The sequence below is a fragment of the Plutella xylostella genome, chromosome 19 (assembly GCF_932276165.1).
Source record: "Plutella xylostella chromosome 19, ilPluXylo3.1, whole genome shotgun sequence".
NCBI lineage: Eukaryota > Metazoa > Arthropoda > Insecta > Lepidoptera > Plutellidae > Plutella > Plutella xylostella.
The window spans coordinates 107,126-119,087 of NC_063999.1; the positions used below are offsets into that span (position 1 = coordinate 107,126).

Below are 11,962 nucleotides of genomic sequence, written 5' to 3' on the forward strand. Positions count from 1 at the left end.
CCAATGAAGAGAATCAATAGCTCGCCACCTGATTTGCAGCGTCTTAAGACAATCTTCCAATTCCCATCTTTCTGATAAATCGTCTAAATTAATGCTTGATAATGTTCTGTTTAAAGCTCGAAAATTGCTATTTTGTTTGATAAGTTTCTCAGAGCATCTCTCTGGCTGCATCTGTTCTGAGGGATCGTCATCGGCGTCGTGTGAACTAGTCTTCACTTTGAATTTGATAGGTGCCGGGGTCAATGTTGAAGTGTCCCGAGGTACGGCTCCTGACTCTTTCATGCTGTCAACAGGTACCGAATCCGTCGCCCGACTAGTTCCAGGTGCTGCTGAGGCCGGCTGCTGCATCCTTGACGCCTCATCGACGTGCTCATGCTGTTGTGCTGTTCCCGTTCCCAATTTTAGGACGGGTGGTTTCATAAAAGGTGCTGATACTGATGATTTTGATTCCTTAATTTGATTCATGATATATTCGTAACGAACGCGTACTGCCTCAAAGACGCTGTTGACGAAATATTCGTGCGATTTGTCGTCAAATCCACATAACTTAATATGATTACTTTGAAATTCGCCCCAATAACTATTGAGCACATCTAATTTCCGCTTGAAATAATCAGTTTTTGATTTGCGATCCTTTGGATCTTTTTTAAAGTTGATATAGAGACTTTCCATAGCATCAATGATTTGCTGTTGCGTAGCTAGGATGTCTTCCATCTTGACTTCCATTTTTTAAGTTGAGAGCAAGCAAAAAAAAGGAAAGATCTTACTTGATAAAGCTGGCTGAAGATGATAGTTTGATGGTTCCCTGACTCCACAGGTCTCCAAATGATAAATCCTTGCAAAACAATAGGTAAACCACTCGCGAAGCACAAATGCTAAGATTCACGACACTCGCGACTGATCCCGCCTGTTCCGAAGGCTCGAAGGACCAAAACGATGTTGGGGTTGATTGCTGCCCACAACAACGGGGTTGATAGTTATTGATAATTGATAGTTTGATAGGGTGAGTGCCGAACCGCCGCGTGACGTATGATAATGAAAAGACGTCGTAATGTGTGAACGGTATATTGAACACTGAAATATGATTATGTAGGTACAATTGTCGCTAAGTCTAAGTAGGTCAACACGTTTAAGTAAATGCAAACTAATGCCTAGATGTTAACTCTAACAGGGTCCTCTCTTTTTTCTTTCGTCATTGGAGAAACCTCAAGCATAGCTCTCTCCAGTTCAGGCTGTGTAAGTAAAGGTCTTCGCACATTATAACAACTCAACGGCGACTCGACTCTATGACAAGATATTTAAGCCCTGAGACATTGATATTTAAGCCCTGTGTCATATGTTCAAGTTTTAATTTCAAAAAATGACTATAAAGTAGTGGCCTACGCATCGTACACTAAACGTCTAGAAAAACTAAAGGAGTGTGAGTAGAGTTGCTGCCGCGTTGGCGTGGAGTTGTTATAATGTGCGAAGACCATAAGTGGCGGGTGCTCACGCATGTAGACGGCGAGCAGCGCGTGGTGCGGGGAGGGCGCGTGCGGGAGCTGCGCCGCCGCCGCCGCGTACTGCGGGTCCGTCGCCAGCGCCGCGCCTGTACACATATGCATTGATGAATAAATAACATTATTGAAAGGTTTATGTACATTATAAACACAAAACCAGCTAAGAGCGTGTCGGCACGCACATAAAAGGGTTTTGCCGTTCCGTAGCCTAGGTCTTCGCACATTATAACAACTCACCGGCGACTCGACTTTATGTCATATGTTCAAGGTTTAATTAAAAAAAATGACATTTAGAGTACGATGCGTAGGTCACTCGTTGTACACTACTTTATGATCATTTTTGAAATTAAACCTTGAAGATATGACACAGGGCTTAAATATCAATGTCTAGCATAGAATCGAGTCGCCGGTGAGTTGTTATAATGTGCGAAGACCTATAAGGTGGCCAACCGCTTGATACAAAAAAAAATGTTGTATGGAAACAGATTAAAACTAAAACAGACAGATTAAGGGTTCCTAGTTGACTATGGAACCCTCAAAAAGGGCAATTAACTGGCTTTTTAAATAGTGTAGTGCTATGTGTAGCTTGTCCCGTACCGACTTGGTCGAGATGCGCGGCGAGCATGGCCACGTGGTGCAGCGCGAGCGGCGCCAGCTGGTGCACGGTGCCGTCGCGCGCGCCGCCGCCGCCGTCCGCGCGCACCACGCACAGGAACTGCTCCAGCGAGCTCAGGCACTGCAACACGTGTAATTACATTGTTGAGTTATATCTGGGTGACTATGGGGTTGTGGTAAATAACGATTGTAGGATTTCTTGAGGCCAAACTATTTACTGACTTTCTATACATGATAACCAAGTTACATTTCTTAAGTGTGTTATCTAAGTGGCGGGCGCGAGACGACTAGCGTCTGCGCATTGATCGCTACTGGAAGTTACCAAATGCTTACATATCAAAACGTGACTAAAACATGTGTCGCTACAACATCATTGTTCACATGATTGAAGCCTCCTCCAGTGACCTATCAACTGTACTGTCCACGTCCAGAAGGGCTAGTATGGGGCGCATTTAAGACGTCACAAAAGTTGGGCGAAAAGGCTGCGCGATTCAAAACTTATGTCACGTCTTAAATGTGCCCCGTACTAGCCCAGAGCACCATACAGCGACTGAATACTCTGAATGGTTAGTCCTTTCACCACGGTTACACACTCTCTAAGAGTCCAACTCAAGTGTCTCAGTATAGCTATCATCTATCGGAAAAATTGGTGAACCCGACGTGATCGAAAGGTTTTCCCACACGGTCTTCCGCCCGAGCTAGCAAGTAGCTTGGTGAACATTTTCCCAATGGTCACACATAAGGGGAATTTTTACTTATTGCAGGTAGCCATTATTCTTTATACCGAGGCTATTTTTATTATTTTTTTATGTCTCGCTCGCTATATCTTTCGCAGTAAGATAGATCGTGCGTCATTAGCCGCGTATCCACCTGTCGCACGCCCCGGCGAAGCATGCCTCGAGTTTTCGCCATCCAATGCTCGGTTTGTATGGTCATCACCGAGGGTACTTCTATACAACCCGAGCATTGGATCGCCGAGGCGTGCGTCAGGTGGATACGCGGCTATTGGTGGTGGTGTACTGACGTGCGCCTGGCAGGCGGGGTAGAGCTGTGCGAAGGGCGCGTCGGGCGGCGGCGGCTCGGGCGCCAGGCGGGCCACGTCCGGGCGCAGGCGGGACAGGCGCGCCAGCAGCCACCAGCCCGCCGCGCCGCCCGCGCCCGCAGCCACGCCGCGCCGCCACCGCATGCACATCGTCTGCAACATACACACATTATGTATCATACATACAAGATTGGTGGTACCTCAGTCGGGTGAGCGCCCGCTTCTCACGCAAGAGATGCGGGTTCAAATCCCGGCGCTGACATGTACCAATGAGTTCTTTGAATTTATGTTCAATGTATACCATCGCTTTTCGGTGAAGGAAAACGTCGTGAGGAAACCTAGATTTAAATTTAAATTAAATTAAATTAAATCTAGATTTAGAACATCCATCTAGATATGTGAACCCACCAACCCGCAGTGGACCAGCGTGGTGGGACCAAGCTTAGGAAGGCAGTTTAGACCTTGGCGATATGCACAAAGGTTCCATTCGAGAGAGCCAGGTGCAGGTACTTTCACCCCCACGGAGAATATAATAGAATACCTACATATGAACACCACTTAAAACATCACAAACAACATGAATAGAATCCTCTTGCTTACATTGAGTTCATTGAGCAGCATGTTGGAGGCGGGCGCGAGCAGCTGGCGCGCGGCGGCGTGCAGGCGCGGCAGCGGCAGCAGCGCCAGCAGGAAGCGCTGCTCCGCGCGCGCCAGCCGCACCGCCGCCGCCGCCAGCGCGCCCAGCGCCTCCGCCCACGACCCGTCCGATACCATAGACACGTCTGGGAACAAAAGCAAACACATCGTTATGGTGGGAAAAGTCAAAGTGAAATGTTTTTATTCATCGTAGGTAGGTATATAATTATAAAAATTCTGACGAACGTCAATTTTCACAAACTACTCTCCATTTGCATATAGGGCTCTTTCTGTCTTAGGAAAAGAACGGAGACAAAGGAACAGGTCCCGGAGATTTAATATTTATGCGCTCTGCTCACTGCTAGAGTCTAGGCGTCGTCGCGGTAGCGAGTGAGACTGCTCGAAGGTCTGGAGAGTCACTCTCTAAATCGACGAACGGGCTAACCAATCGGTACGGTTAATGCAACAGGATAGCATCGTGATTGGCGCAGCAGCTTTGTTGTTCCGAAGCTCCGAAGCGCTGCGCTAACGACGACCCTATCGAGTTGTATTAGGCTTATCGATTGCATGACAGCTCTTATTCGTTCTTTCGTTCGATTTTGTTATTAACCCTTCTGAGACGCCTACACATGGTGTTGTATGTGGGTACCTACATGAGAGTAGAAGTGACTGACCTGCGTCGGCGGCGGCGCGGCGCGGGCCCAGCGCCAGCCCCGTGGACTGCTCCAGCGTCTGGGACGCCTTCCACATGATCTTGGTGGCGCGCTTCTCCAGCCTGCAACACACGACTCGTATACAGGGTGTCCCAAAAGTCAACGTCATCCCTTAAAGGACTGATAGGTCAGCTCATGAGAGGCCAGAATATCACAATATGACCTTAGTAAAAACTCGATAATTTTCGAGATATTGACACTTTTATAAATTTGCTGAAAATCGACACCTTGGATCAGTTTTTTGCGTGCCCCCGGTATAAAAATCCATATTGTTAGAATTTGTTTGATGTTGCATCATCCTGTATAGCCCTGCTATTGATCGCAGTCAAAAAAAATATCGAGTAATGCTGTATGTTTAAAAAAAACACGGTTTTCAAAGTCATAAAAGGTAATCGTATTTTTTTATAAACAACTTTGACTCTACATACTGTAAAAAAAATATACCATGCAAACCTGGAACCTTATTTGAAAAGATTGCTCATTTAATGCAGTTTCCAAAATGGTATGAAACGTTGCTATTGTTTCAATTAACAAAAAAGTTATTGCTATTTTAGTACAAAACGACCTCGATGTAAAATTGTTTGAAGGAAATTTATCTGACTGAATTTATTAAGGGTAAGTCATGTTGGAATGAGTAAAAGTAAAATAGGTGGTGTGGCCGGGAGTGGGAAAAGAGACAACGTTGTCAGAGTTAGTTAGTTTCTTATGTACATTCAACTATTGAATGTACATAAGAAACTGCAGTACTTACGCTTTGCTAATTTTGTTGGTCTTCTTGGTGCTATCCGATCGGTTCAAGATGTTTTTAGTTCTCTGAAACAACAGTTTCTTGTTAGTTAAAGTCAAGCATTGCATTATTAAAGTGGTAAAGTTTATGGTGAGGAGCTCACAATAGTTTTAAATGTATTATTAATAAATTTTTAAGTATGAATTTAGGTTTATAAATAATCAGTTAAGATAGAGAAATGCTATGACAGATAAAATAAGGGTCTGCGCACTTTAACAGTAGTAACAAAGTGTGGTTTTCATATTATGAGAATACTAGGTTACCATGAGCGGCGAGGCGGCCATGCAGCTGGTGCGCAGGTAGTCGCGCAGGTTGTTGAGCGCGGAGGTAAGCGCGGGGGCGCGCACGGCGACCAGCGCGGGCGCGGGGGGGCGCCCCGCCGCCGCCAGCCACGCCGCCGCCGCGCGCAGCGCCTCCCCGCCCCCCCCGCCGCCGCCGCCGCCCGACGAGCCCACGCTCACTGACTCCACGCTCGAGTCTGAAGGACACACACATGTAGCTCATTTTATACTATATGCACTTAGGTGTTTGTGTATTTACATGTGTCTATTATCTAATACCCTAGGCCTTAAACCCTTCCTTCATTGGAAGGAGACCCGTGCCCCAGCAGTGGGGACGTAATGGGTCGTGATGATTATCTAATACATCAGTTGCATTTATGGACATCAGTTTTTTAAATGTTACTGTTATTGGCCGGTTGAAGAACAAGTGCAAAGTCAAAGAGATCAATCGTATCTGCCCCACCATACAACAACGGTTTCTCCATTCTTTTCCCTCTTTTCAAGGCCATATTTCGGTGCCTCGATCCGGATCTTGATAGCCTAATGTAGCCGTACACTGACAAAGGTTCTTTATTTATAATAGTGAGTGTGCGTGCGTGTATACGCAGATGTCAGACCGTCGTCGAGCGCGATCATGTCGAGCAGCGCGGCGGGCTCGGGCACGCGCGTGAGTCTCGCCAGCAGCTCCTCGAACGCACTCTCCAGCTTTGCCACGCCCAAGTTGTACAGCTGGTTCTGTGCATCACGGGAACAGTTATTATGTTAGACGATATTTTTTAAATATTGTTGATATAAGACCCCTATCGTAGTCTGAGAGTCTCCATATAAATAAATGTATGTGAGATACTTCGCGGCGACTAGTCTCCGAGAATAGAGTTGCGCGGGCGTATCATAATTCTTGTGGCTTTTAGGTACTTAATAATAATATAATTATTTCAGACTACAGCATCTACTTAAAACAGTAATCACTTAATATATTAATATCATGCACAATAAAATAATATAAAAATTAAAATATTTCAGCATTAAAACACGATCAGGAAAAATATTATAATGTGTAGTGTACTCACGACGTTCTCGAGCTCCACGCTGTTGGGGTTGTTCTTGTTGAAGTACGCCTGCGCCTCCGCCAGCTTGTCCAGTGCCTGCAACCACCACGCACAAATATTATAATACAGTCTTGTAAAACTTATAAAATTGTCTTTAGTTGTTTTAAGTAGCATCTAGTTATAAAATGCTTTAGTTGTTTATGTTTAATGTGAGGTTTAGGCACCAGTGGCTGCATGTCTCCTAATCAGCTAACTAAATAGAATTGTAGCTAATGTAATAGAGTAGTATAGGTATAATAGAATCTTTCCAGATATACACAGCATGAATTCCCTTGGAAACATCAATTTTGCGCATGGAAGGTTTTAGAAAACAATGGATTGCTTACATCTAGGTAGGGCTGCAGCGTGTCGGGCTCGGCGGCGTGCGGGCCGGCCTGCACGACGTCTGCCAGCTCGCGCGCCACCAGGTAGTAGCTGATCACATGTTCCAGGCAGCTCACCGTCTTCTCCATGTCTGCACATTACACGCATTCAAATATTAGTCTTGTACAGTGATCATTTTAAGTTGGTAATTTTGGTGGTGGTAAAATCTACTAGTAGAAATGTACTTGTATATTATTTATATTGTCATCCTGGTTTAAGAGTTACTAGCAATAAACTCTTTAGTCCATTGAAACTGGAGAACCTAACAACAACTGAAGTCTCAACTATGAACAAAGGATAACTTAGTGTAAGAGCATATATGTGGGCAACACAGTAAATTACTTGAAGAGCATATAATAATATCGCGGGCTTCATGCCAGAGGGGCGTAAGCGCAAAAAATCGATTTTGCTTTTTTCATGCCAATCGATTCCTATACTAGTAATACACGTTCTGTATTTTTTTTGAAATTTTCATTAAACTAGATTTTCAGATATTAATAAATAACATAAAGGCGTATACGATGTATCAATAATTTTGTGTCGTGTCAAAAAGGCGTATAGACGGCGTATAAACATCAGTAGGACGCATTTAAATAATTTCGCCATGTCAGAGAGGCGTATAGACGGCGTATAAGCATCAGTGGGGCGCATTCAAATAATTATCGTCATGTCATATAGACGTATGTGCATATTGTTAACAAAATAAAACCGGCCAAGTGCGAGTCGGGCTCGCGCACAAAGGGTTCCGTAGCAGCAAAATTACAGTTAAATCAACCTATCTCAAAAACTATAAGAGATACTTTGATCAAACCAAAAATCGTTGAAAGAGTTAATTAGCATGCATCACCTCTATTTTTTTTAGAATTTTATACCCCGTAGTTATAAAAATAGAGGGGGGGGGGGGGACATACTTTTTACGACTTTGAGAGCTGATATCTCAAAAACCGTTCACTTTAAGAAAAATGTTTTTTAGAAAACTTTATATCATTTTAAAAGACCTTTCCATTGATACCCCACACGGGTATGTACATCGAAAAAAAAATTCATCCCTCATTTACATGTATGGGGGGCCCCACCCCCAATTCTTCTTTTACTATTTAGTGTCATATTTTTGTAGCGGTTCATACAACACATATTCCCATCAAATTTCATCACTGTAGTACTTATAGTTTCCGAGTAAATCGGCTGTGACAGACGGACAGACGGACATGACGAAACTATAAGGGTTCCGTTTTTGCCATTTTGGCTACGGAACCCTAAAAATGACAATATGCTTTCACTGTTGATATTGATGCCTAGTCCTTTCCAGTCCAGAGTTTTAATACATCTTCCAATGCATCACGGAACAGTATCGGAGAAATTACGTCCTCTTCCCTCACGCCCCTTTGCCTATGGATAGATCTTGTGGCTGGCTCTATACTTGGACAGTAATCGTTTCAGTGTCATTAGGCACTTCAGCGCCTCGATGTATCGTCAATCTATTTGAGATATCTGCAAGGATGCCAGAACAGCCCAGATCTCGACGGAGTCAAAATTTTTATAGTCTACGAAAGCTAGGCCGATTATATTCTTCCTTTTTCTGTATATAAAAAAAAAATAAAAAAAATAAAAAAATCTTTATTTCTTTAACAATGTTTGGGCAAATTAATCAGTAATAAATGGAATCACCTTTTAAGCATGAAATGCCTGTGCCAGGTGATCCCGCTCCTTCATAACATCATTTATAAGTGCTAAGGTACAAATTATTGCTAAATAAAGATAGTTTACACAAAATAACAAGAAAAAGAAAAAGTAAATATGGGGTTTAGAATCTTAATCTATTATGATACGGTGATCTTAATATAATATATATATATATATAATATGAGTGTATGTGTGTGTGTGTGTGTGTGTGTGTGTGTGTGTGTGTGTGTGTGTGTGTGTGTGTGTGTGTGTGGTGCGATTGTGTGTGGTTGTGTGTCCGAGTGATATATGTAAATTATATGATTATAATTATAATTCATTGTATGCTTATTAACATTGACTCCGTGGTTTCGTAAGTTAGCGGCTGTAGCCAGTTTGAGATAGTTTTTTTGTATAATCTGCCGAACTGTGTGTATGTGGTCTACGGTGCTATAACCCGCACGAAATCCGGCATGCTCCAGCGGCTGAAATTCATCAAATTTAAGTCTCATGATGACTGTTATAAATGTACATAAACATTTTATTCACGTGGTCAAGAGTGTGATCAGTCTATAGGTTTTTAAGAGCAATTTGTCTCCTTTATTTAAAAACAATAGACCTCTAATAACAATAGGGGTTCTGGCTGTTGCGCATGTGCAGCGTACAATTGGGCATAGAAGTCCTTGATCGCTGCGAGTATCTCCAGCTTAGAATCGTCGATTTTGCTACATCATCATCAGCCAATAATCATCCACTGCTGGACATAGGCCTCTCCCAAGGAGCACCTCAACACTCGGTCCTCGACCTTCCTCATCCAACCACTACCCGCCACCCGCCTAAGGTCGTCAGTCCAGAGGGCAGGAGGGCGTCCCACGCTGCGTTTGCCTGTTCGTGGTCTCTGTTTTGCTACGGCTGGTTGACAATTTTGTCATTAGGGTCCCTTCAAGTTGCTTAGCAAAGCCATTCGATCCCCGGTTTTGTTTAATAGCTTCTTCAATCCGCTGTGTGTTGAAGCACCGGAGGTCGTGATGAATAGCCTTGCGTATCATTTTGTTGAGAGCCTCTAGTTCTGACGGAATGGTCCAGCACAAGCCGTTTTATCTCCGTAAGTCCAAGAGTCTCCCCTGATAGCTTAGACTTCCTTCCCGTGTGTTACATTGCACAGAACCTAGTTGTAGGCTTCTTCAATGTCGGTAGTAGTTTCAAATACGTCAAATATATTTATTAGCTCCAGCAATGAAACCGTTCGGACACTGCAGTGGTCTGGCGCAGAGTTGGTGAGAAGGTGGACTTCATCAGTCACCGTTCTTCAAGCTGTAGGTAGATATTCAGAGTTCCTCTGAGTATACGGTGATTAAACTGATTGATCACTGATATGTCTCTGAATATGTGCCACCGTATCAGTCATGATTTTATTTTTCGTGACAGAGTCCGGCTTGCACCAGGTCCACCTTCTTTGCGGCTTCTTTTGAAGAAAGAGTTCATCAAGGAAAGCCCCTGAATTTCTGCGAAGTTTCAGCTTCAGCCCTCTGTCATTTCTTTAAGTATTTTTTGTTCACTTAATTTAGAGTAAATTTTGTTTTAAGTAACAGTCATTCTAGTTTTATTTTGTATTCTGTGTTTTTTACAGCTTTACCATGTATTAATTAGTTCTTAAAACAGATTGTTATTTTTTTATAGGCGTATCATCTCTCTTAAATTGAGAACATCCGTTCAATTACGCCATGGCAAAAGGGCGTATGAAATTCGAAAAAAATAGAAGCAGTTATATTTTTGGTTATATTTTGCTATCAGTATATTAAATGATTTAAGTTTAAACCAAATAAAATATAAATAATGTAATTGGGTAACAAATAAAAAAGTTTGTTTATACGCCCATATAATAATAATAATAATAACACGCACTCACGCCTTGTACTAATGTACTCCCTTGCGGGGTAGGCAGAGGTGCATTGCTGCACCCACTTTTCGCCAGAGTGTTATGTTAGTCCCAATGTAATAGGGGGCGGGCCTATTGCCATTTTACGGGCACATCCAAGACCCGAGAACAAATATCTGTGTTTAAACAAATATCTGCCCCAGCCGGGAATCGAACCCAGTAGTCAGGGTCACTAACCACTACGCCATTCGGTCGTCTATACATAATATGATAAAAAACGGATAGCAATACAATAATTTCCGTCAAGGCAGATAGACTTATACGCCATAAAGTGTACTTAAAGCATAAATATTATGAAAATTGAGTTTTAATAAAAACAAAGAATAATTAATCAAGGTATATGCAAAATTATAGCAAGCTCGATTACTTAATAACAAAGTTATGATGTTTTTTTGCTCTCCTGAAAAGTAGGGTCGATGCAGATACGCCCCTCTGGCATGAAGCCCGCGATATATTCTTCATCATAACCCATCATGTCTCCACTGCTGGGGCATGGGCCTCCTTCCAATTAAGGATGGGTTTCCGCCTAGTCCACTGGCCTAGTCCGGGTTGGTGGACCCCTACACAAGCAAGGCATTTTTGCAACATAGTCTTATAAAGGCTAAATTAAAGTAAAGCTGTGTGGTAAGTGTTGGTGGAGCATGGCGGCTCCACGACTCACTCTGGTGCAGCTGCTGCAGGCGCGCGGTGTCCCCGTACAGCGGCAGCACGGCGGCCTCGAGGCGCTGCAGCCGGCCCTCCGCCGCGCCCAGCACGCCGCACACGCCCGCCGCCAGCGCCGAGCCGCGCGCCGCCGCCGCCGCCAGCGCCGCCACGTTCTGCGTCTCCTGCACACAATACCATCTACTACATACGCCCCCAATCACATTACTTCACAGTTTACACGACTCACAGGCGGCACTTCAATTGTACGCCGTAAACTGTGTGAATTGTTCCATGTTACAGTGAGAAAGGGGAAAGCAAACATACCTTCGCGAGCTTCATTTCTATTTCAAACTTTTTCTCGACAGCAAACATTTTGCGTGAGAAAGTTGTGCCTTGAAAGTATAGAATACCGGATTCCTACACAACCCTCATGAACGTGCGACTTGCGCACCTTAAAAGTAGTAGTTTGCTTGTTTATTTAATGAAATTTTCATAATTATTGTATGAAAACACGTAAAAAACAACAAAAAATAAATATTTTCGAGTTTACAATTTGACATTGACCACAGAGTAAGAGATCACTTCACTTCACTATACATGACATATGACATTGACAGCACAATACACAGAAAAATTTTACGTGAGTGATTTTTCTGAGAACTAATCAATAA

At 43.4% G+C, this 11,962-nt stretch overlaps 1 protein-coding gene across 1 annotated transcript in view; it reads right to left on the bottom strand.

The window, feature by feature from the left end:
* LOC105396101 (exocyst complex component 7) overlaps positions 1–11,870 on the bottom strand; it is a 33,569-nt gene extending 21,699 nt beyond the window's left edge. Inside the window, exons 1-12 of the mRNA XM_048627881.1 lie at positions 11,616–11,870; positions 11,308–11,473; positions 7,009–7,136; positions 6,644–6,718; positions 6,191–6,308; positions 5,556–5,770; positions 5,257–5,318; positions 4,467–4,567; positions 3,757–3,938; positions 3,139–3,309; positions 2,097–2,235; positions 1,493–1,588 (exon numbers count right to left, since the gene is read on the bottom strand). Coding sequence (XP_048483838.1) covers positions 1,493–1,588; positions 2,097–2,235; positions 3,139–3,309; positions 3,757–3,938; positions 4,467–4,567; positions 5,257–5,318; positions 5,556–5,770; positions 6,191–6,308; positions 6,644–6,718; positions 7,009–7,136; positions 11,308–11,473; positions 11,616–11,663 — 1,501 coding nt within the window. The 5' untranslated portion in view covers positions 11,664–11,870. The remainder of the gene's footprint in view (positions 1–1,492; positions 1,589–2,096; positions 2,236–3,138; positions 3,310–3,756; positions 3,939–4,466; positions 4,568–5,256; positions 5,319–5,555; positions 5,771–6,190; positions 6,309–6,643; positions 6,719–7,008; positions 7,137–11,307; positions 11,474–11,615) is intronic.
* Positions 11,871–11,962: the final 92 nt, after the last annotated feature.